The 22,700-nt window shown below is 38.8% G+C and overlaps 1 protein-coding gene across 1 annotated transcript; it reads left to right on the forward strand.

The window, feature by feature from the left end:
- The first annotated feature begins 10,834 nt into the window (after positions 1-10,834).
- Positions 10,835-19,986, forward strand: LOC139709550 (sushi, von Willebrand factor type A, EGF and pentraxin domain-containing protein 1-like). The gene is made up of 5 exons (XM_071621507.1): positions 10,835-11,019; positions 11,634-11,746; positions 15,014-15,190; positions 16,537-16,719; positions 18,389-19,986. Exons 1-5 carry the CDS (start codon positions 10,835-10,837, stop codon positions 18,613-18,615), a joined length of 885 nt encoding a protein of 294 aa, XP_071477608.1. The 3' UTR covers positions 18,616-19,986.
- Positions 19,987-22,700: the final 2,714 nt, after the last annotated feature.

Here is a 22,700-nt window from a genome sequence, read left to right on the forward strand (position 1 = left end):
TTCGCGATTCCGTCAATCAGTGTTGTGCTACAATGACCATGTATATGCGGCTCGGACCGCTGAACTTTGCGTGGTATGTACAGATTGTAACGCGTACAGTCGGCACGCGAGCCGAGCGGCTGCCCGGCGCGGCCGCGGTGGGGAGCTGTCGAGTATCCGTACGTACACATACCACACTCTAGCTCGATCTACTAGCAGCTGCTCAACTCAGCTAGATCAGCTCATCACTCGTGCGTGCGCTTCTACGCTCTTTGTTACGTCACTGACACCTGCGCAGCTAGGATTCATTCATTCATTCATTCATTTTATTTAACCACGGTACTAACATCAGCCACGGCTGTTTTTCAGTCAGTCCGTGCAATAAAAACAAGTATACATAACGTGATTCATCATCATCATAGATACAAAGCAAATAAAAACTACATAAAACTACACAAATCCATTAACATAACATCGTAGGCAAGACACAAAACAGGCAAGACTATCAAATTACAAAACAAAATAACATTTCATTAAAATCATAGATATCTTAAAATAATTGATTAAATAATTACTTGATTAATAAAACAATAGAATAAGATAAAACACAAAATTGCCGAAATAATATCTAACACACACGAAAAACACATTTAAGACTATTGATAACAGATTGCTGTAAAACGAACACTGCACATCCCCTCTAACTACCCTAACCTACGCGTACACACACACACACACACACACAACTGCAACCCACCCGCCCCTGCACATAAATTCAAAACAAACTCTTTAATAAAATAAAACATATAATCACAAATATTATCTGGACATTAAAAATTCCTTTGCTCTAATTAAAACACTTTCATCCTCATTTACTCGCCTTTTGAACTCACCCCAATTTGCTACCTTAATATCATCTCTCAAATTATTCCACAGTTTTGTCCCATAATAAGAAATACTCCTTCGTTTCAACTCCGTGCGAATCGGCGGTAATATAAAATTCTTTATCGTTTGTCTTAGACTGTAATTATAACTCTTAAAAACAAAATGACGTCGCAAACATAAAGGCACTAAATCATGAACTACTTTATACATAAAACAAAAAACACGTTTAATCTTTCGATCTTGTAATCTATCTAATTTAAGCATATCATAAACCGTATCAGAAGAAACTGCCCAATCTACTCCCATAACTGTTCGCACTGCCCTATTTTGTACAACCTGTAGCTTTCGTTCAAAACCCTTTCCCACATTTCCCCACACAATACTACAATAATCAAATTTAGATTGGATAATACATTTATAAAACATAAGTGCGGTTTTTTGACCTATAAAATACTTAATCCGCCTCAACAAATATACATCTTTTACAATCTTTTTTCTTAACGTTTCCACTTGAACTGACCAGTCAAGGTGTTCATCAATCATAATTCCTAGATATTTTACATGCTTTACACGTTGTATTGTCTTGCCTCCAATAACAACATCACGTACAACAACATCTCTAATTCTCTTCCTGGATCCTACCAGCATAAACTCACATTTCTTTACATTCAAAACCAGTTTATGTCGGGTCAGCCATCGATTTACCAATTCTAATTCTTCATTTAAAGTGTCAATGACGGTGGAAGGGTTTTTGTGCGAAAAATAAATACACGTATCATCAGCGTAGAGGGAGACTTTACACTTCTTTATGCACTTTGCTAGGTCGTTGATGTATAATGTGAACAATAGAGGGCCAAGATTACTTCCCTGTGGGATACCACAATCTACTTTCTGCATCGATGACGTAACACCATTGACAACAGTGCACTGATACCTATCTTGTAAGTAACTCCGAAACCATGTAAGAGCTCTTTCACTCTGTCCCGTTCTTCTGAGTTTATACAATAAAATACCATGGTGGACAGTATCGAAGGCTTTTTTCAAATCTAAGGCCACCATTCCTACCAATCTGCCCTCGTCTATAGAATCTGACCAGTTTGCCGTCACATTCAATAGAGCTGTTTCAGTCGAATGTTTCGGTCTAAAGCCAAACTGACTTTCACTCAATATAGATTCTTCAATCAAATATCTGTAAAACTGGTTACATACTAATTTCTCCATAATTTTAGCAAAAATGGGTAAAACAGATATAGGTCTATAATTCCCCATGTCACTCTTATCCCCTCCTTTGTGGATCGGGGTTACCCGTGACAATTTCCATTCTCTGGGAAATGAACCATGCATTATGGACACATTGAAAATGTGGGTAAGAGGTCTGACAATGTAACTTGCTACAGGCTTTATTAGGGATGCTGGGATTGTGTCTAAACCACTTGATTTATTTTCCTGTAAACCATTCAACATATCCAACACTTCTTGTTCAGTTATTTCTTTGAAATCAAATTCAGTATTACTCTCGTTTTCTTCTTCATCACCTTCTTCATTATCATCATCATTATTGTAACAATCTTCTTCTCCTTCATGTCTGCTGTGAAAATCATCATCGGTTGAGATAGTTTCCTGTATTTGTTTGCCTATGTTTGTAAAATATAAATTCATCTTTTCTGCTATCACATTTTTGTCATCAATTTCTATTCCATTTTCCCCAATCTGATTAATGGCACAAGTTTTGTTTTTCTGTGGGAGTACATACTGCAGTGCTTTCCAGATATCACCTGACTGACCCTGGCAAGAGGAAATAGATGCTGAAATATATTCTTTCTTCGCCAAACGTATTTGAGCAGTGACTTTATTTCTTAATACTCTGTATCGATCCCAGTCATCAGGTGATTGCGTCTCTTGAGCTTTTTTCTTTTGTTTATTTCTATTTTGAATAAGTTCAATAATACATTCATTTATCCATGGTGATTCTTTCTTTTTTACTCTCTTCTTCCGTAGAGGTGCATGTTTATCTAATATTCCCTTGAACTTGTTCTCAAATAATATGTATGCCTTCTCAGCATCTTGCTCTTCAAAAACATCTGTCCATATCAGTGAATTTATATCATATTTATACAGCAATATATCTATTTTCTTTATATTTCTGCTATACTTATACCTGTGCAGACCGTCTTCACCTTGCTTTGTATTGCCCCATGCACAATATATAAAATAATGATCACTCAAAGCGATTGGTAACACTTTAACATTTCTTATCTTATCTTCATTACTTGTTAATATCACATCCACCAACGTACTTGTCACTGAAGTTACTCTTGTCGGTGATTTTACACATTGTACCAAACCAAAATTTTCTGTTATGTCACAAAGTCTTCGCGTTTGCCATGACTGAGGACTAAGCATATCGCAATTCATATCACCTAATATCAAATAATCAGTACCAGTATCATCTAATTTCTGTAAAACTTTCTCGAAAAGTTGAAAAACTGCCGAGGTCGTATTTGGTGGTCTGTACCATACTACTACAAACAATGGCTTAGCATTTGGCAAAAAAATCTCAACAACAATCATTTCAAGTTCTTTCTCTTCTAAATCAGTTCTTACTTTAAAAACAATGTTTTCTTTTAAATACATAGCTACGCACAAACTCAACTGAAGGATGCGCACAAACTCAACTGAGGAACGTCCTTAAGGTTGTACACTATACCAAACGTTTGAGTCTTTGATGCGATTTCTCGCCACATGACCCTGTTGCATTAAATGCAAGTACATGTAGTAAGCGGGAAACTGTGGCGGCAATAAAGACCTTCCCGACATTCAGGATTTGTGACAGTTGTTGTGTCACTTGCAATAAGGTGCAACGAATTAAGAATAAATGATTGGTGTGACAGGTCCCGAGTCAAACTGTGGTGTGTGACCAGAACTAACCTTCTAGCTTCTACCGTGCTCCTTTCACAAACGCATTCATGCACCTTGGCCTCACTCAATACTAACATCATTTGCTGTCATGGATGTCTCACAGCTGTTCACACTAGTCCTGCATGGTTTCACCAACTGATATCAACTTGAATGTGCTTTGGTCCCACAAGTAGGAAAGCAGTGAAGAGCCACGAAAGCACAAACACAATCGCTATTCACATATTATTATTATTGAAGAAACCTGACTTACCGAATGTCAGAGAAAAGAATAACCATAGAATTGTTTTCCTTTTTTTGGTAACCATAGTTATTGTATATGCAGGGGCGTCACCAGCTTTTTTTCAAGGGGGGTGCGTTTTGACCCTAATGTAACGAGATTTTTTTTTTTTTTTTGGACCGACATTTGAAATATAGGAAGCTCTCAATCCCTAGACTTTTACTGTTGTTGATGGAAACCAAGCGGGGAAAGGGCACCGGCGTAGCTAGGATTTCATCTTTTACAGTAAAAAAACTACCACTTGGAGCTATATTTTTTCACTTTGGAAATAAAGGGGGGGGGGAAGGGCGCACCGGGCGCAACTGCCGGCAATTACTGGCAGCAACATTAGGAGAAAGGTATAACAATTAAATGCGAGCGAGCGGAGCGTGCGAGCTTGAATATTTTGACATTTTACGGAAAAAAAAAAACAAACCTGCCGTTTGTTTCTATATTATTTCGCTTTGGAAATAAAGGTAGGGGGCGCACCGGGCGGAACTGCTGGCAATTACTGGCAGTAACATCAGGTGAGCGAGCTTGAAAATTTTACATTTTACAGTCCAAAAGCTGCCGTTCTTAGCCATATTTTTTCGCTTTGGAAATCAAGGGAGGGAACTGCTGGCAATTACTGGCAGCAACATCAGGTGAATTGCATAACGATTAAATGCGAGCGAGCGAAGAGAGCGAGCTTGAAAATTTTACATTTTACAGTCCAAAAACTGCCGTTCTTTTTTTTTAGCCATATTTTTTCGCTTTGGAAATTAAGGGAGGGGGGCGCACCGCGCGGAACTGCTGGCAATTACTGGCAGCAACATCAGGTGAATTGCATAACGATTAAATGCGAGCGAGCTTGAAAATTTTACATTTTACAGTCCAAAAACTGCCATTCTTAGCCATATTTTTTCGCTTTGGAAATTAAGGAGGGGGGGGGGGGGTGGAGCGCATGCCACCGGGCGCAACTGCTGGCAATTACTGGCAGCAACATCAGGTGAATTGCATAACGATTCAATGCGAGCGAGCGAAGAGAGCGAGCTTGAAAATTTTGACATTTTACAGTAGAAAAACTGCCGTTTGTAACCATATTTTTTCGCTTTGGAAATTAAGGGGGGGGGGGGTGCGCCGGGCGGAACTGCAGACAATTACTGGCAGCAACATCGGGGGAATTTCATAAAGATTAAATGCGAGCGAGCGAAGAGAGCGAGCTTCAAAATTTTACATTTTACAGTCCAAAAACTGCCGTTCTTCGCCACATTTTTTCGTTTTGGAAATAAGAAATAAAGGGAGGGGGCGCACCGGGCGGAACTGCAGGCAATTACTGGCAACAACATCAGGTGAATTGCATAACGATTAAATGCGAGCGAGCGTGAACATTTTACATTTTACAGTCTAAAAACTGCCGTTCTTAGCCATATTTTTTCGCTTTGGAAATTAAGGGGGGGGGGGTTGAGCGCATGCCACCGGGCGCAACTGCTGGCAATTACTGGCAGCAACATCAGGTGAACTGCATAACGATTCAAATGCGAGCGAGCGAAGAGAGCGAGCTTGAAAATTTTGACATTTTACAGTTGAAAAACTGCCGTTTGTAGCTATATTTTTTCGCTTTGGAAATTAAGAGGGGGGGGGGGGGCGCACCGGGCGCAACTGCAGACAATTACTGGCAGTAACATCAGGGGAATTGCATAAAGATTAAATGCGTGCGAGCTTGAAAATTTTGACATTTTACAGTCCCAAAACTGCCGTTTGATGCTATATCTTTTTTTGCTTTCGAAATTGAGGGGGCGCACCGGGCGCAACTACTGGCAATTACTGGCAGCAATATTAGGAGAATTTAATTGCGAGCGAGCGGAGCGAGCGAGCTTGAAAATTGTGACATTTTACAGTCTCAAAACTGCCGTTTGTAGCTATATTTTTTGCAGTAAGGGGGGGGGGGCGCACCGGGTGGAACTGCCGGCAATTACTGGCAGCAACTTCAGGATAATGGCATTACGACTAAATGCCAGCGAGCGAGATTGAAAATTTTGACATTTTACAGTCCAAAAACTGCCGTTTGTAGCTATACTTTTTCGCTTTGGAAATTAAAAGGGGGCGGGGGGGGGGGGGACGCCCGGTGCGCCCCTCCCCCTGTATCCGCCACTGGTAGTCAAGGGTGTCGGTTTATGTTCATGACTCGGGGAGGTATGACCAGCGAGGTGGCGTCGAAGTGACCAAGTATGGGAAGGATGTCCAAAATCTATGTATATAGTCAACACTGTATAGAATACACGCGTACTAGTACATAATTATGTATAAAATCAGTGCTGCCAGAACCAGGGGTGCGAATTGCTTTTGCCCACGATTTTTTTTTTTGTTTTTGTTTTTGTCCCCGATGCAAAATTTCAAAAAAAAAAATAGATAAGAAATAATAATCATTTAGTGTCCGGCGTTGAGGTCGCTCGCAGACTGAAGTTTTTTGTTTTTTTGTTTTTTTAGTCTGAAGGGGGTGCGTTCGCACCCAACGCACCCCCCCCCCCCTTGTGACGCCCATGATATGTAAAGGCTACCATGAAGCCTTCGCTGCGCACTTTTGTGGTGTTTTTACGTTTGCTCTTACAAGCCTTTGTCACACCACTCTTGGTGCACGTCTCATAATGCTATCAGAACAATATCCTCGTGTGCAGAAAAAAAAGGCATTGTACTATGTTCAAACCCAGTCTGTTCTTTCGAGTGGAAAAATCATCATTCTTCCTGTTAGAGTATGCAGAATAGGATTATGGAATTGCATTAACTCTGTTCGCTCCACAAAGTGCACTGACATGCACGTTTAACCAATCAAATAGGAATCGAACAAGAAAGCTACAATTCTGTGTAGAACACAAACAAAAACAAACGTAGCGACACTCTCGATCTATGTGCGGGATACAATCTAAGTGAAATTTTACGTATCTTAATCTTCTTTTGCATCGGCGGTCAGATAGATTTCAAATGTCCGGTACAAAACTGCCATGGTCAAACACATTATACAGAAGTGAAGATACCGTTCTTTAAATTGTCGGAGCTAATACTTTCTGAGATATAAATGTCATCGGAGATAATATCAGTGAAGAGAAAATAAAAATGCCAACAGTTTAAAATATGACAGGCAGATACTCCAGGAAAATACGGCATTCCAGTTCAAAAAAAGAAAGAAATACAAGCAAGCAAGCAAGAAAACAAACAAACAAACAATATTCAGACTTAGAACTTTGCCTAATGTCCTATAGACATTTACCGTTAATATTTTGTCCTTTGACATTATACGTATAACACTGATTGAAAGTGCGCTTCACCTGTTTCGAAGTTGAAAGTCAACAAGCCCAGTGTCAGGTGTAACACTTCACGTGAGAAATGTTACGTATCTTAATTTTCTTTTGCCTCGGCAGTCAGATAGATATGAAATGTCCGGTACAAAACTGCGATGGTCAAACACATTACAACAGAAGTGAAAATATCGTTCTTTAAATTGTCGGAGCTATTTTCTGAGATATAGATGTCATCGAAGATAATATCAGTGAAGATAAAAATGCCAACAGTTTAAAATATAACAGGAGGATACTCCAGGAAAATAAGGCATTCCAGTAAAAAAGAAAAAAAGAAAAAAGAAGAAATGCAAGCAAGCAAACAAACAAACGAACGAACAATATTCAGACTTGGAACTTTGCCTACTGTCCTATAGACATTTACCGTTAGTATTTTGTCCTTTGACATCATACGTACACACTGTATATAACACTGATTGAAAAGTGCGTTTCACCTGTTTCGAAGTTGAAAGTCAAAAAGCCCAGTGCCAGGTACAGCACTTCACGCATTTCACAATGTCACATGTTGCAGCACTTAATTCACCTTTACTTCGCTCTTCCCTTATATTATACAGTTATATAAGTATGTATGTATATATATAATATATATATATATATATATATATATATATATAAGCAAAAAATTCTACTCCTCGTTCAAGATTTACTCCAGTGACTAGCAATAAAGCAATAATAGGTGCCAACTGATTTCCTGAGATCAACGCTTCATTAACGAAACAAGGAATATAGACCTATAGGCCCTATTTGAAGATTTGAAGAAAAAGATGAAGTCATGCCATGATTGATTACAAAATTAATGTATACATAATATGTCTGTGTGAGTGTTTGTGTCTGTAGTAGTAGGAGCTGTTTGGGTATCAAGCTTGTTGGGTATGTATGTCTGATTATCAATATTGGCCCAGATCATTCTTGTACCTCGCAAAACTGCAGTAAGCCATTTGCACGTTGTGAATAAATGAGTTAGTACTGTATGCATGAAATGTATTTTTATCACTTTGACACCAACGGCTAATGAAGAAGTAATGGAAGTTGTCAAATTTACACAACAACGGTTGCATTATATCCATCTATAAGCACAAACTTTGATATGATCTCCAAGGTCCCGATGGTTTGACGATTGATCCAATAAGTCGTCTGCTGTACTGGACAGATGTAACCCGGAACACCGTCACAGCTGCCAGTCTAGACGGGACTGTGATTAAGACTCTCATAGACACAGACCTGGACCAGCCCAGGGGCATAGTCCTGGACCCTGTTGGTGGGTGAGTATAATACGGATAGGCCGTAATCGTGCTACTAACTATACAGTCAAACTTGCGTGTAGCGACCGCTCAAGGAAAGCATTCTTGACTGGTATGTTTCTAGACCGGTTGTACCATCAACATTTAACATTTGGCTCTTTTTTTCCCGACGGGATTGTAATATTCAAGCTAATCCTTTTAATAGTAATTCCCTCCATTTCCAAAAGCCTACTTCATTACCAATTGTTTAATACACATTCTCTAGTACAAAGTTAGTCACAAGCAGTATCTCAAATTTAGGTCTGCTGTTCTCGGTTTGTAAGTTGGTTGACCCTAACGCAGGTTATTGTGAGAGATGCAGACACTCCAGCAGAAGGAATAGTAATCGCTGTGCTGTCATAATAATAATTATATGGGGCTCTATCGAGTCTTTGATTATGGCACTGTATTCAGTGTAAAGGTTTGAAGACATTGGTTTTCTGTCTGGCGGATTTTGTTTATGGCTGCTCAAGGCAGGTAGTCCAGTCAATAGCATACACATTTTCTCCTCGGGGACTCTGTCATGGCTGCACATAGCAGGTGGCCACTAGCGCTTCGTTATTTGTAGGTTTTGACAAAAATGAAATTGAAAATGTCTCAACATACATTGTATGTTTCAAAAAATTAATGAGATTGTAAATTTATGAATAAAGACACGCATATATACGTCTATTGACTCGTGTTTGAATATAAGGAACACAAATACAATATTATTATTCCTTGTTATATTGATTCCACACGCATGCCTTCTAGGTATATGTACTATACAGACTGGGGGAAGGTGCCCAAAATCGAGAAGGCCCACATGGATGGTACTAACCGAGAGATTCTGGTCGACACTGAAGTCACCTGGCCCAATGGCCTGTCTCTGGACCTGACAGGTACGGTCAAACCCCGGCAAACTTCCTTAAACTCTCTGTCTCCTTCTTTCAATATACTGTCTCTTGTGACAATAGCACTGAAAATCATAAAATCTTTACCGATGTACGTTGTAGATAAATAAACTTTAATTTTGTTGATTTGCACTTTGGTTGCCTATAAAATGCCAATTGTTGCACGCAATGAAGCAATTCGAGTGTCACATTTAAATCTGAAATCTGTCTGTAGGGGAAGTCATTATTCAATACATACCATAGCATTGAAGAAATAGATTTAAAAAAACGTGGTAGGCCTACTTGAAACTGGAGGAGAAATGTGCGAAAAAATGGTCAAGTGCATGGACTGACCATTAAGTGTCTGGAAGATCTCCTTAAATATCACATTTATTCAATTTCTACCAATATTACGTTTCATTGCGCATAAATTATCCTGTTGTGGCATACAACTGAATTCTGCATTATTTTCCCATGAAGAAGTAACAAAATGTTTTGTGCTACACTGAATCTCGTCACACTGCCATGGTGATGATAGGCCTAATAAAGAAAATATGTTGATAATTCAACATATCTTCATTTTTCTTGCATAATGAAAGATCATGTGGCTCAATTACGTTTTTCAGAAGCCGCCCCCGGGAATATTGTTAACCTTAACATAGCTTATTTTAGTAACAACTTGAAGGAATGTATACTTTTCATTACAAATAAAGCAACTTTGTAGGATTTTTCTTTATATCGTTGTTAGATCAGCTGTGACATGACCAAGAAGAAAAAAAAATCACTTTTGAAGATATTGTCTGATTTTCCGCAAACTTCACTCCTATGTTTTACTAAGCCTATAAATTTTTCTGCATTAACTTAATCCACTTACATATTTTAGGTTTCATTTCCCTTTTAAGCCTCGAATGCTGTTTTACGTGACAATGACAGACTACTTATAGGACTAGTGTCCAATTTTCCTCGAAGGGTAATAAGTTTTGACTTGATTTTCTTCAATCAAACTAGCTCTGAATTGAAAATGTGTTAGAAAGGGCGATTTGGAAATCTTTTACGTGATGTATAAATAGGTTTGCAAACTAAGTTATCAGTAACCGGAACTCGGAAAATAGTGTTCATACCAACTAAAACATCGCAGAGGCAATGGCCGTGCCGTTGATATTAATTTTTGCTAAATCATAAATTGAGAATTCTGAAACAGTCCTAAGGGAGATACATATCTTATACTTTACAGGGAATAAACTCTACTGGGGCGACGCTAAAATCGATCGCATCGAACGCATCAACCTGGACGGCAGCGGCCGAGAGATGATTGTCAACCTTGCCCCGCGAGGCCATCCTTACGGTGTTGCAGTCTTGGGCTCTCAGGTCTTCTGGAGCGACTGGAAGAAATACGGCCTGATGCGCGCCGACAAAGATACCGGCGAGAATGCCGAGAGTGTGGGGCCTCAGATCTTCACGCGGATCAGCGAGATTCACATCCACAACTCGACGCAAGAATTGGCTGGTACATGTGTATACGTTTACGATAATGTAGCAGCAAAATAAGTTGTTTGTCATTTTTCTACTGCTGGTATGTTGTTGAGCTGATATTAAAGAACGTACGCACCACAATCAATTTTGCTATAAAAGACGGAGAAATTCAATGTTAAGTGGGTTCTGTCTGGTTTTAGAGCTTGAGCAACCTACCTCCGTGGGGCCGTCGTTGTTGGGCCCCTGGCCTTGTATTGTACCTGTATTGGTGTCTTGCTGTAGTCAACAAGGATGATATGCATAGTTACGTGACTGTACAGCTTCTGCTGGTCAAACCACGAGGATCGGGTCCTTTTGCAAAGGCTGACACGTTAGGCTGTTAGCACTGACAGCCCTGTAGAAGAGGTAGATAGCCGACACCACGCGCACCTGTCGCCGGGTCTTGGTTGAGTATTCTCACTGGTACATGGTGGCTCGACTTGACCAGTCCGCGTGAAGTGCATTGCCATTAATGATTCTGTATGATCACTGCAGCGGGAGTGCTATTAAGTATTGCTGACAAAGGCTAAAATTTGCATCATGACAAACATGCCATGTATGGTTTGTTTTTTTTTTCCTTATTCCTTCTTTTAAGGTACAAATACCTGCACCACCAACAACGGGGGCTGCAGTCAGTGGGTAGGACGTGTGCCTGCTCTGACGGCATCTCTCTGGATGGGGAAACCAATACCACCTGTCTTGTCTCAAGTGAGTGCGCCCTCAGTTGGCTAAAAACACTGGCTAAAAACAAGTACCGGTAGTACAGACTGTACTCAGTGTTGCGAGATGGTGATTTCGATAACCAAAAAGGGTGAAATTTTGTGATTTTTTAAGTTGTTTGGTGACAAAATTTTAGCCAGGTAACCAAATTTGGTGATTTTAGGTAATTTTTTGGTGATTTTGAGACCAAAGAAAAATAATCACACTAATTGAAAACAAAAATGCATTTTGCCCAAAGTTTTCCCCTTATTTCCTGTAGAAAGATAATATGTGCCCCTTTTTGTTACTCACCACCACTGACCACACACAAACACTCATATATCCATACACATATCGTACACATTTTGCATTAAGTGTGTGTGACTACGGCGCGCCGTAAATTGCACCGAGACGCGCGCAGAGTGTTTGATAAAGGTTTATTGACATCATTTTGTCTTGAAATTGAAGCCTTACCTACGCTTTTCAAAATTTGGTGATTTTTTATGGCTTTTGGTGATTTTTCACGTGCTTTTTGGTGATTTTGCTCTGTTGGGTACTGGCAACGCTGAGTACAGTACTCAGCTTTTGTTATGGCCATGGACGATGTCCGTCTCTGAAGTTCTGTGTTCTCTAAGTGATTAAATTCGTCTCTTCAAGTAAAGTATGTCTTTTTCTCTTTTTACCACACAAACAACTAAGATCTAACGTTAGTTGTAGTGAAGACAGAAGAATTACAAAATCTGCTCAAGAAGTCTCCCAGCAGTAAGTTCACATCTTGCTCTGATAACAGAAATAAGTCTAACCGTTTAATAGCACACGTCTAACTATATACAGCCCATATAGCCAAGCCGCTGTAAGCACGGCTTCTGGTCGGGCTTAGCACGTCGCGTCTAAGAACTAGTTTTGTGTAGGAAAGGAGGTCTTTTCTGTGTAAATCTTAACTAACTTGTGCTGACTGCTTTGCTTTTGGATTGCCACATGCTGTGTACCGGTACTTCTGGAGGCTCTTTTAACGTTACAGGAAAACCTAGATTAGTCCAAAATACTTAAACACATCTGACGATGATGTCAGTTTCCATGAGTGCAATTTGTATTAAACGTGTGCATAATACTTCACCAGGCTTGGTACATCTACTTCTAACAAACGTTAGACAATACTTGTTAAAAAAAAAAAAAAGATAGGTCCAGGGCCTACTACTCCAAAGCATACAATAGGCCTATTTTACTTCTTTTCTGTTAGTGTTAGGTCAGTGCCCTTTTCCACATCCCTCCCTCACAGGCCTGTCACACTTAAAAGGAGAGTTTCAATTTTCTAACCGTATAGTCGCCACTTGTGTGTAATTCCTATGCACTTCCGTGTTGGCGAACTAACGATAGGCACTGAATTAGTTCGCCGCCTATATAGCCTGCCACATATTATACACACACTTCAATGTAGGATGCATTGTCCGTCACCGCGTTTGAAAACCTGTTAATCTGCCTCCTGAAATCAATTCTAAATCAAAAACATCCTCGCATTAAAAATGGTTTTATCACCTGTTACATATGGTAAAATTTATTTTGATTACAATTATTTGTGTTTCTACGGAGGAAAAAGGTGAATTACGAATGCATTTTGAGAGTGATGAAAATCCGTCGCCCAAGCTGATCTCCGATCGCGGCGCGCGTTACATGCGATGGGGGGGGGGGGGGGTGTTTCACAAAGCTGTTCTTAAAGTTACGAAGGACTTAAGAACGACTGGTGATTAGTTCATGTGCTGATTTATTGAGATTCCGATAAGTATAGCACACAAGAACTGATCATAAGTCATTCTTAAGTCCTTCGTAACTTTAAGAACAGCTTTGTGAAACACCCCCCCCCCCGCGACTTTACGGCAGTGGCGACTTAATGGTAGGCCTAATTGATATTGACGTTAGATCTAACGTTTAGGCCTTACATTGAAAAATTTGGATCTCAAAAAGCAGATCCAAATATAGGCTAGTCTAAACTAACAAAGCCTGATGTTAAAATAGTAAGAGCACAAACCAGTGTAGGGGATCTCAAACAAATGATAAACAATCTAAACCTAAGAGAGTAAACGTAATTAAGAAAGTTATGACTGTCTCAAGTAATTCATCCTTGTCAATTCAGAAAAAAAATGGTTAGCCAAGTTTTATATGTTTAACAAGTTACATTCTATGCCAATACTCAGTGTGAGAAAAGCAGTCAGGCAGATGCACTAATTGGCACATTGAAGCACACACTCGCACAGTAAGGCCAAGGGTTGCGACTATGGTATAAAGCACAACTTTACTTTATATGAATTTGCTCTATCCACTGACTGCTTCTTGTCTTGAACTAGTACCAACGTGGTAGCATCTTGTCTAAAATTTATGAAGAGATTCTAGGAGAATCAGTTTCTTCCAGGAAACAATGAGATACGTAGGTTCTCAGGGCTGCCAAATCTCACTAATTGAGAGTGAGACACACTCACTTTGGTCCTTTCTCACTCTAAAACTTTATTTTATTTGCATGCACTTCTATTGATCTCACTCATTTTGACTCCTAAATTATAGCATTGGCCTATGGAAGTCTCACTCTCAACTAGTTTCCAATGTTGGCAGCCCTGGGTTCTACACCTAGCACTAGTAGCAGTAGCATTATCGTATTCCTAGTAGGTGTGTCATGCCAAGGCTATGCTTACAATGTAAAGTGCGTTGTAAGTAATGTTACTTGCCTCAATCAGTAATAACACCTGTTAAAACTTAAAAGTAACCAAAACCCAAATATAAATATCGATTGAGTAAAATCAACAGTATTAGCAGAACCATAGAGATATATACTAATGTCTCTATGAGCAGAACACATCAGTTAAAGGGGCATAGTCCCGGTAGTGTAGAGGGCGCTGTTGATGATACTGCCGATCACCGTTAGCATTGATACGAAGATTACTGAAGTTGAGCTGTCATCAAGAGTAAAGTGCGTAGGTGAAGACAACGAAGGCAGTGTTACGTAGCAACACCTACGCGCTTTACTCTTGATGACAGCTTAATTTCGGCAATCTTCGTATCAATGCTAACGCCGGTGATCGGCAGTAGCATCAACAGCGCCATCTACACTACCGGGACTGTGCCCCTTTAAATATTAAAATTGGACAATTGATTCAAAAGTTATGAATTTTTAAAGTTTTGGTGATGTCAACATACTTTCACTTTCAAAGCATGTACTCTGCCATGTCACACTTTTCCCCACTGGGCATATTTTTTTCTCCCCGATGCATGTTAAAAAAAAATAAGACACCACCTGCCCGAGCAGTGTCTCGTTCGGCCGATTCTTGGAGGACTGCACGTTTGAGCCGGGGCGGCGTTGCACCTTGGAGTGTGACCCGGGCTACTGGTCAGAGAGCAAAGTCTACGACCTCCTCTGTCTTGCTGATGGACAGTGGGAGAATGACATGGATCAGTTTTGCACAGGTGATGATTTTGTGTGTGTGTGTGTGTGTGTGTGTGTGTGTGTGTGTGCAATACACACTTGTCCCACCCCACCCGTCCCCCTCCTGTACCCATTACAAACAGCAAAAACAAAAACAACAAAACAAAACAAAACAGGGTCATCTTCATGTCGTAAAACTGGATTGGTGACTGTAGATTAACTAAACTGAGAGAAGCTGTTTTTCAAAATGCATATCTGCAACATAATGTGCAAATTGGCTTTCATGAATAGGGTAGACTCAAAGTGAATGGTAAACGTCTCATAAGAATAGAGATAAAAAACGCAACTTTATTGAATTAAAACATCTCATGTTTTCACAATACAGATGCCTTAGTGGCACAAATTTGACGAGGTGATCATCCCATCACCTCAGAAGTACAATATGCCAGCTTATGAAGGGAGTCTAATTTTCAGGACTGCAAATGGGACACACAAATTTTAATGTCCCCCTTGTTAGCTTGAAATGAGAGAAAATGTTCTTTGCACCAAATCTTTGTTGAGCCACAAAAAACAAACAAACAAACAAACAAACTGGCAATAATATCTTTGATAAGGAAATACAGTGTAGTTGTAGTTTCCATTGATTTATCAACCAAAGACATTGATTTTATGATCGTTTTCATTGCAAATTAACAGAAAAGTTTTGAGTAGACGCAAAGAGATTTTCCCCAGAGAAAAATTTCTTTGAGTAGACAACATCATCACCCAAGCTAATTTACATAATGAGGTTGTGACCAGTACAACTGGTCAATGAAAAACACCAAACCCAAAATTCCTGAACTTTCTTATTCTTTATCCTATTTCATCAATTATGAAACTTCTGGCCTTCTAGTTTTCTAGTTTTTCTCTGTTCATGAAATTTAACCTGAAGATGGTGTGGATCGATATAGCACCTTTTGGTGATAATTATACATTTGCGTCCTTGCATAATACCGGTACTGGCATACAAGGTAGGATTGGACTAAAATGTTACTTTATAGCCCAGGGAAGACCATTTTGATAATCACATTATTGCTAAACTGTTTCCAACACTGTAGATAATCATCCTGTTGCCACATGCCAGTATTTACGCTGGTAATTTATCACTTTTGCATCCTCTCTGGCACAGATTGATATATTCCTATATGTGCATCTATGTAATTACTTCTTTTTTATGATACACAAGAACTTCATAATAATCCCACACAATTGAAAATGCGTAGGATTTTGCATATTCATCCATCATAACAATACACACCCAGCTGTAACTTGAACAATCAACATTTCGAAACCATATCACACCATAGCATTTGTGTGTGTTTTTACCTTTTCCTTTTTCTTAATACAGTCGTGGAGTGTCCAGAACTCAACATCACAGAGAATGCCTATGTCGTGTCGTGCCCAGTTCCCCCGATCCAGAACTCCACCTGCGTCCACGATTGCGAGGAGGGTTTCACGTGGAGCAGCGGCCACAAGGAGCTCACCTGTGAGAAGGACGGAACGTGGTCTGGTCCACAGCTCTACTGCAGAGGTTAAAGTTCACTTCCTGCTTACATTCTTCTTATTGTTATCATCTTATTCGGCATTTCAGACATTGCACATGTACATGGGTAAACACAAAACACATTTGATTGAGCATAACACAGATAAGATAAATTATAACACAGAGACAAAGTACAAATGAAAGAAAAAAAACAATCCTAGATTGTGACATGGAAAACAGGGCTACCAGGAGCAAGAAAAGGTTAACCTAATTACCATGACCTGCAGGTCTTCTCCCCACACCCCATCAACTATGTCAAAATATCTACATAGAATAACACTTACATTGTATCAGTCACAGTAAATTAAGCATGCAGTCATACAGGAACAAAGTGGGGATATGAGGAGGGCAACATTCATCTGAAGCTCAGCCACGGTTCAGTCGCAGTCACGAAGACAAAGTTTGATGTGATGCCACAATTAATATCATACGATGTTTCCCTAGAATGCTTCACTGCAATAAAACATCCATTCAGCTTCCCTAAATTGCTATAGTTGTTCGTTTTTTTTTTAAGGTTGAATATTCACTTCTTGTATTCATCTAAAGCCCAACCACAATTCAGTTGCAGTTACCAAGAGAAAATTTGATGTGATGCTTCAATATCAATTTCGCACCTTACTTTCATAAAATACTTCACTGCAATAAATAATACATTTAATTTCTCTAAAATAAATTTTATTTTTTAGAATTATGGTACTATGTGGCCAATTTTTTTTCTTCAGAATTCTCCTTTATTTCAGTACTTTGTGATATCACTATTTCACACATAAAGAAGTGGTATCAATGTGTTAAATATGTGACATGAACATGTGTCTTACACGCCAAGTACTTAATTGTCAGAGAAACTCATCCAAAATGCTTCCATGAAGCAATAACTGGTTAATTTATGATTCTAAATTTGTAATAATAATCACATTTCCTGTATTAATCACATCTTTCATCAATATGCCTAGTATGATGCACAAAAAAAGTATATAACACCTCACTTAAGCTAGCGTCGCTCCTTCAGAAATACATGCTATTACAAACTGTCTCTTCATTTTCTTGCTTTATCTCTCCCCCATCTCTATCTATCTATCCATCTATCTATCAATCTATTCATCTGTCCATCTATCAATCTATCTATCCATCTATCTATATGTATATCAGTTCATCTATCTATCGATCTATCTATGTATCTATAGCTCTTTCATGACTAGAGGCTTACTTCATGGTAGTTGGTGAAAAAATATGTAGAAAATAAATACATATGATTATTTAAGATATGATATCATCTACTCATGTCTGCACCCATTTGATGCAAATTGTGGGAAATAGAAGAGCAAAGAAGAGACTTAAGCTAGCCCTCCATTAACTGAACAAGGTTTGATTCTAATGATATATTTCCATATGTCATATGAATGTTATATCATGCTTTGATATATGATATATCATACTTTGATTGAAACTGATACATCGACCGTTATGTACTTAGTTATTTTTTTTATATATATCCAAGCTGGGCATGAAGTATTATCATATTTTGTTATATTCTCTGTATTTTCCATCCAGAAATACAAAAATGAGATTGAAATTGAAATTGAATAAAAATCATCAGGTCTAGATCTTCATGTTTGAAGGATAGAATCATGTTTTCCTGATTGGTGACTGCCCACAGCTACCATTGCCACCCAGCCATCAGCCAGCGTCGCCTGGACAACCAAGCCCATCCCCACGGAGACGACGACAGGCAAGGCTGTTACCGGCAAAGAGGGAGTCCACAAACGGAAAGGCGGCAGCGTGGGATTGATCGTGGGCATCTTGTTCGGGGTCCTGGTCTTGGCAGCCATCATAGCCGTCATAGTTGTTGTCTGGCGCAGAAAGTCAAGACAGTCAGAGCAATGAATGACGTTAATCGATTGTGCAACTGCATGCTGGAGTTTGTGAATGAATGCGGGAAGTATATGAAGTAAATATCAGGAATGGTTGTCACTTTAAACTCCACATTTATTCAATGAAAATTTAATTTATGCTCATGTAATGACAGGAATAGCTTGTAGCTTTTGTTGGGAACTCATACAAAACAGAATCATCAGTTTAGCTCTAAAATTCAAATTCTTTGGCCGCCATCACTTGCACAGTCTTAATCCCTGTTCTTTAATCCGTTGAGGATGAGTTCCCAGTATGCTCGGGAAAGCGTCTGCGGGATATATGTGTTGTAGCAAAATCAGATCGTCCTGAACGGGTTAATGATTTACATTATCACAAGGAGCAATAACTCACTGAGACGATAACTCTGCCAGTCATTTACGTGGCAGATGTTTAGGTACTTTTTCTGATGCAATGTATAGCTCAGCACCAGATATTCTTCGACTAAGGTCTAATAAGCTATTCAAGTTGTTGATTTCAAGTTGATTTATTTCATCTCCAACAAATTGATAGGGATACAATGAAATGTTTGCATGTACAAATAATGACTAAGGTCTAAGAGAAGACACCTGGAACATTCCAGCATTACTAGTGCCATATATCACTTCACGACTTTTTTCTCTTTCCACTCGAACATTGAAAGGATTCCCATGATGAAGCTGACCAACATCACCCTCTCGTCTCCCGAGGACTATGATAGTGTAAGACAGCAAAGCCTATCTCCTTCCAGTTTCTTAGTTTGTTATGTACATGTATCTCAGTTTGGTTAGGTTCTTAGGCTGTCCCACATCTCATTAACCTGTATTCTATTTCTGTCCCACCACTCTCATTCCTTCCCCATCCATGTTATTCCTTTCCCATTCATGTTTACAGTTATCACCTCAACTTGTCACATCTGATCCTTTTGTTTATCCTTCCATGTCTGCAGTTCTCACCCCAGCTTCTAGCCACAGTCATCCGGTGTGTTTCCATTGGTTGTCTCATGAATTGGGTTCTTTCATTTTAGTTGGTCTCTTCCATTTCTGTTATTCCTATTGGTCCTCTTAGTTCATTTAAATATGTAAATATGTAAATACAGTTTATGCAGATCATGTTCATGATTTTGAGTTTTACTGAGGGCAGGTCAGCCTGACAATAAAGCAGTGTGCTCCTCAGGACTTGAAGCGTGCAGGCCTCATGTTTACAGTCTGTGTCCCTGACCCTGTAGCTATCTTACAATAGCGACGACGATATCGCAGATGTCAGGTACCATCAGTTCCGCGAGACGGATGACTTTGACTTGGAGCGTGTCACCCTAGACCCAGAGGACCACTTACAAGGTATGGGTGTGGTCCCCCTCCCCCTTCCTCTAGCCCCATCGAGTGTTTGATCTAAAACTTAATGACCCTCTTGAAGTGTGGCACCACATCACATTCAATGTGGCTTAAACTAATAGATTAACATCAATTAAACAGTGGCAGATGGCAGCGGTTTCATTAAAATCTAAAAAGAAATCCACAAAATTTCATATTTTATGAAAAGTACACATCGACTTGACTTGTTACTGGGACATGTTAAGGGTAATATTGTTCCCCCTGCCAAGTCAAGTGCGCTTTCATTTTGCTGGAAGTATGAAAATGTGTTGAATTCTGTTCATATTGTCTTTATATCGATGTCCTACAGTGATGTCACAAACTGTGGTACACACTAAGAAATTAGGGTTCAAAATTGAACCTCCAGGCGTGATGCAATAGCAGCACCCCTTTTCCCTCGAAAATTGAATCCCTATCTAGGGTTCAATTTTGAACCCCATGAAAATGAACCCTCCGAGTTCAAAACCGCACCTCAAGGTGTTCAAAAGGGTTCATTTTTTTTGCACCTTTGAGGTTCATTATTCCACCCAAAAGGGTTAATTCTTCAACTGGTCAGATTCAAAATTGAACCCTTTGGGGTTCATCTATGCTCCCTGGCTTTCATTTCTCCACCCCAACGGGATATATAAATATGTATATATATACATGTATATATATATATATATATATATATATATATATATATATATGTGTGTGTGTGTGTGTGTGTGTGTGTGTGTGTGTGTGTATATATGTATGTATATATATGTATATACATATACGTATATATACATATAAATCATCCTGCTGAAATAATGGATATATTCACACTTAAAGTACAGCACAGTGTTCAGAGCTTTTTCAATCAAACATACTCCTTGGCAATGTCATCACCAATACATGCTACTCATACTTCGTTTTTGGCACACACTCTTTGCAGAGAAATTAAAACATCTCCGTACCACAGATCATACATTTCATGTTTGTTTAATAAAGTTATTGGATGATTAAAAAAAAATAAAGAGAAATTCCTCATTTTCGTACATTATCAAAGCATAGTTCATCATTTGTTACAAACATGTCATTTTTATTTGTCAAGATTGATACATTTCTGCACATACACAAATAAATGTGTATCTATGCTCTAGGCGAAGTTGTTATCATCGTTCAAATCAAAGAGTTGAATCAAATCAAGTTTTTATATTATAATGTAATACATGTGCAATTAAGACAGTTAAATACATGTACATAGAATATACTCATACAGTTACTGAATATCTTAAAATTTTGTAAATAAAGGAAAGCAATATTCTTTGAAGCAAAATACAATTTATCATTGGCCTGTCGTTACATCAGTACATCATTGTATTTCATTAAAAGAATTGTTTTTTGACCCCAAAAAAGTCTCTCCCAGCAGAAAAACATTATGTAACATTGGCAATCCATGTGCTCTGTGCAAAAAGTACACTTTTATCATCTGAAGAAAGCAGACTTGTTAATGCCAAATGTTGCATGTACACGTAGGTACAACACAATGAAAACAGGTAAAACAATCTACTAGTAATCAAACAGTAGAATAAAATGTATATATACATAACAAAAGCTTCATGCTTAGTTTCCACATAATGGAAGAAAAAGAAAACCGTCCACAATACTTTCCAGCTCTATGCAAATAGATAAAACATGAATGAAAATATTTCGTCACAAACACTTGAAAAATGTTACAAATTCAATATCATCTACAAACTTCAAACAAGATATATAAAGATCATTTGCAAATTAAAGCACAGTTCACAAATATTAGAACATGTAGGATTCCATGAACATATCTTTAAATGGCTATTACATGCATACATAAAAGTTAGTATCCTCACCTGTTACATACCAATAGGAAAAGAGGGATACCAAGTTTGCTGAAACTGCAATAAAGTAAATACTGATACACCATAAATACACACACACACACACACACAAACATAAACTGTGACAAGGAGAAAAAGAAAGAAAAAATGGACCCCCCCCCCCAACCAGCACCAGAACCAAAATATGGGGATATGTCTATTCCGTCGACATAGGGATGGCATGGTTTACAGTGCCCCACATCAATGTAAGTGAAGTCTCTTTTTCCTGGAAAGCGACACCTTGTAATCTTGTTAACAGAATGGGGAGAAACTACCTAGCTGGTAGGAGGACCTTCAGAGATTGGCTAGAATTGCTAGATATGATAGAAGAGAGAGGAACTGTACACATGTAGGAACGTTCAGAAATACGTAGGATAGTATAGGCAGGATGGGACAGGCATATAACAGGAAGGTACAGGAATTGTCCAGCTTCATAAAGAAAGCCTGAGTGATGCCACTGTAATACAGTGTGATTCTCAGCAAGGCTAAAATTCATTTGCCATCCTAAACATCAGAATGCAACTTACATATTCTCAAGCAAGAATGACAAGAAAAACAAATTACAATAGCCACAAGGATTTCTACAACAACCTCGAGGATGATAGTTCAAAGTTTCAGCATACAGTACATTCTTCAGTGTATTTTTTTAAACATTTAGATGCATAACAGAGATGATGATAAAAAGTCAGCTTGTTATTTTTACATTGTAAATGTGCTGCACAAATTAAGTACAGTTGGTCATTTAGGCAGAGGATGATACACAAAATATGAAACAGATACAAGTATTAACTCATCATAATACAAGTAATCAGCAGTGATTTCTTTAAAA

The sequence above is a fragment of the Diadema antillarum genome, unplaced genomic scaffold (genome assembly GCF_040938485.1).
Source record: "Diadema antillarum isolate AM-2024a unplaced genomic scaffold, OU_Dant_1.0 seq00001449_RagTag, whole genome shotgun sequence".
NCBI lineage: Eukaryota > Metazoa > Echinodermata > Echinoidea > Diadematoida > Diadematidae > Diadema > Diadema antillarum.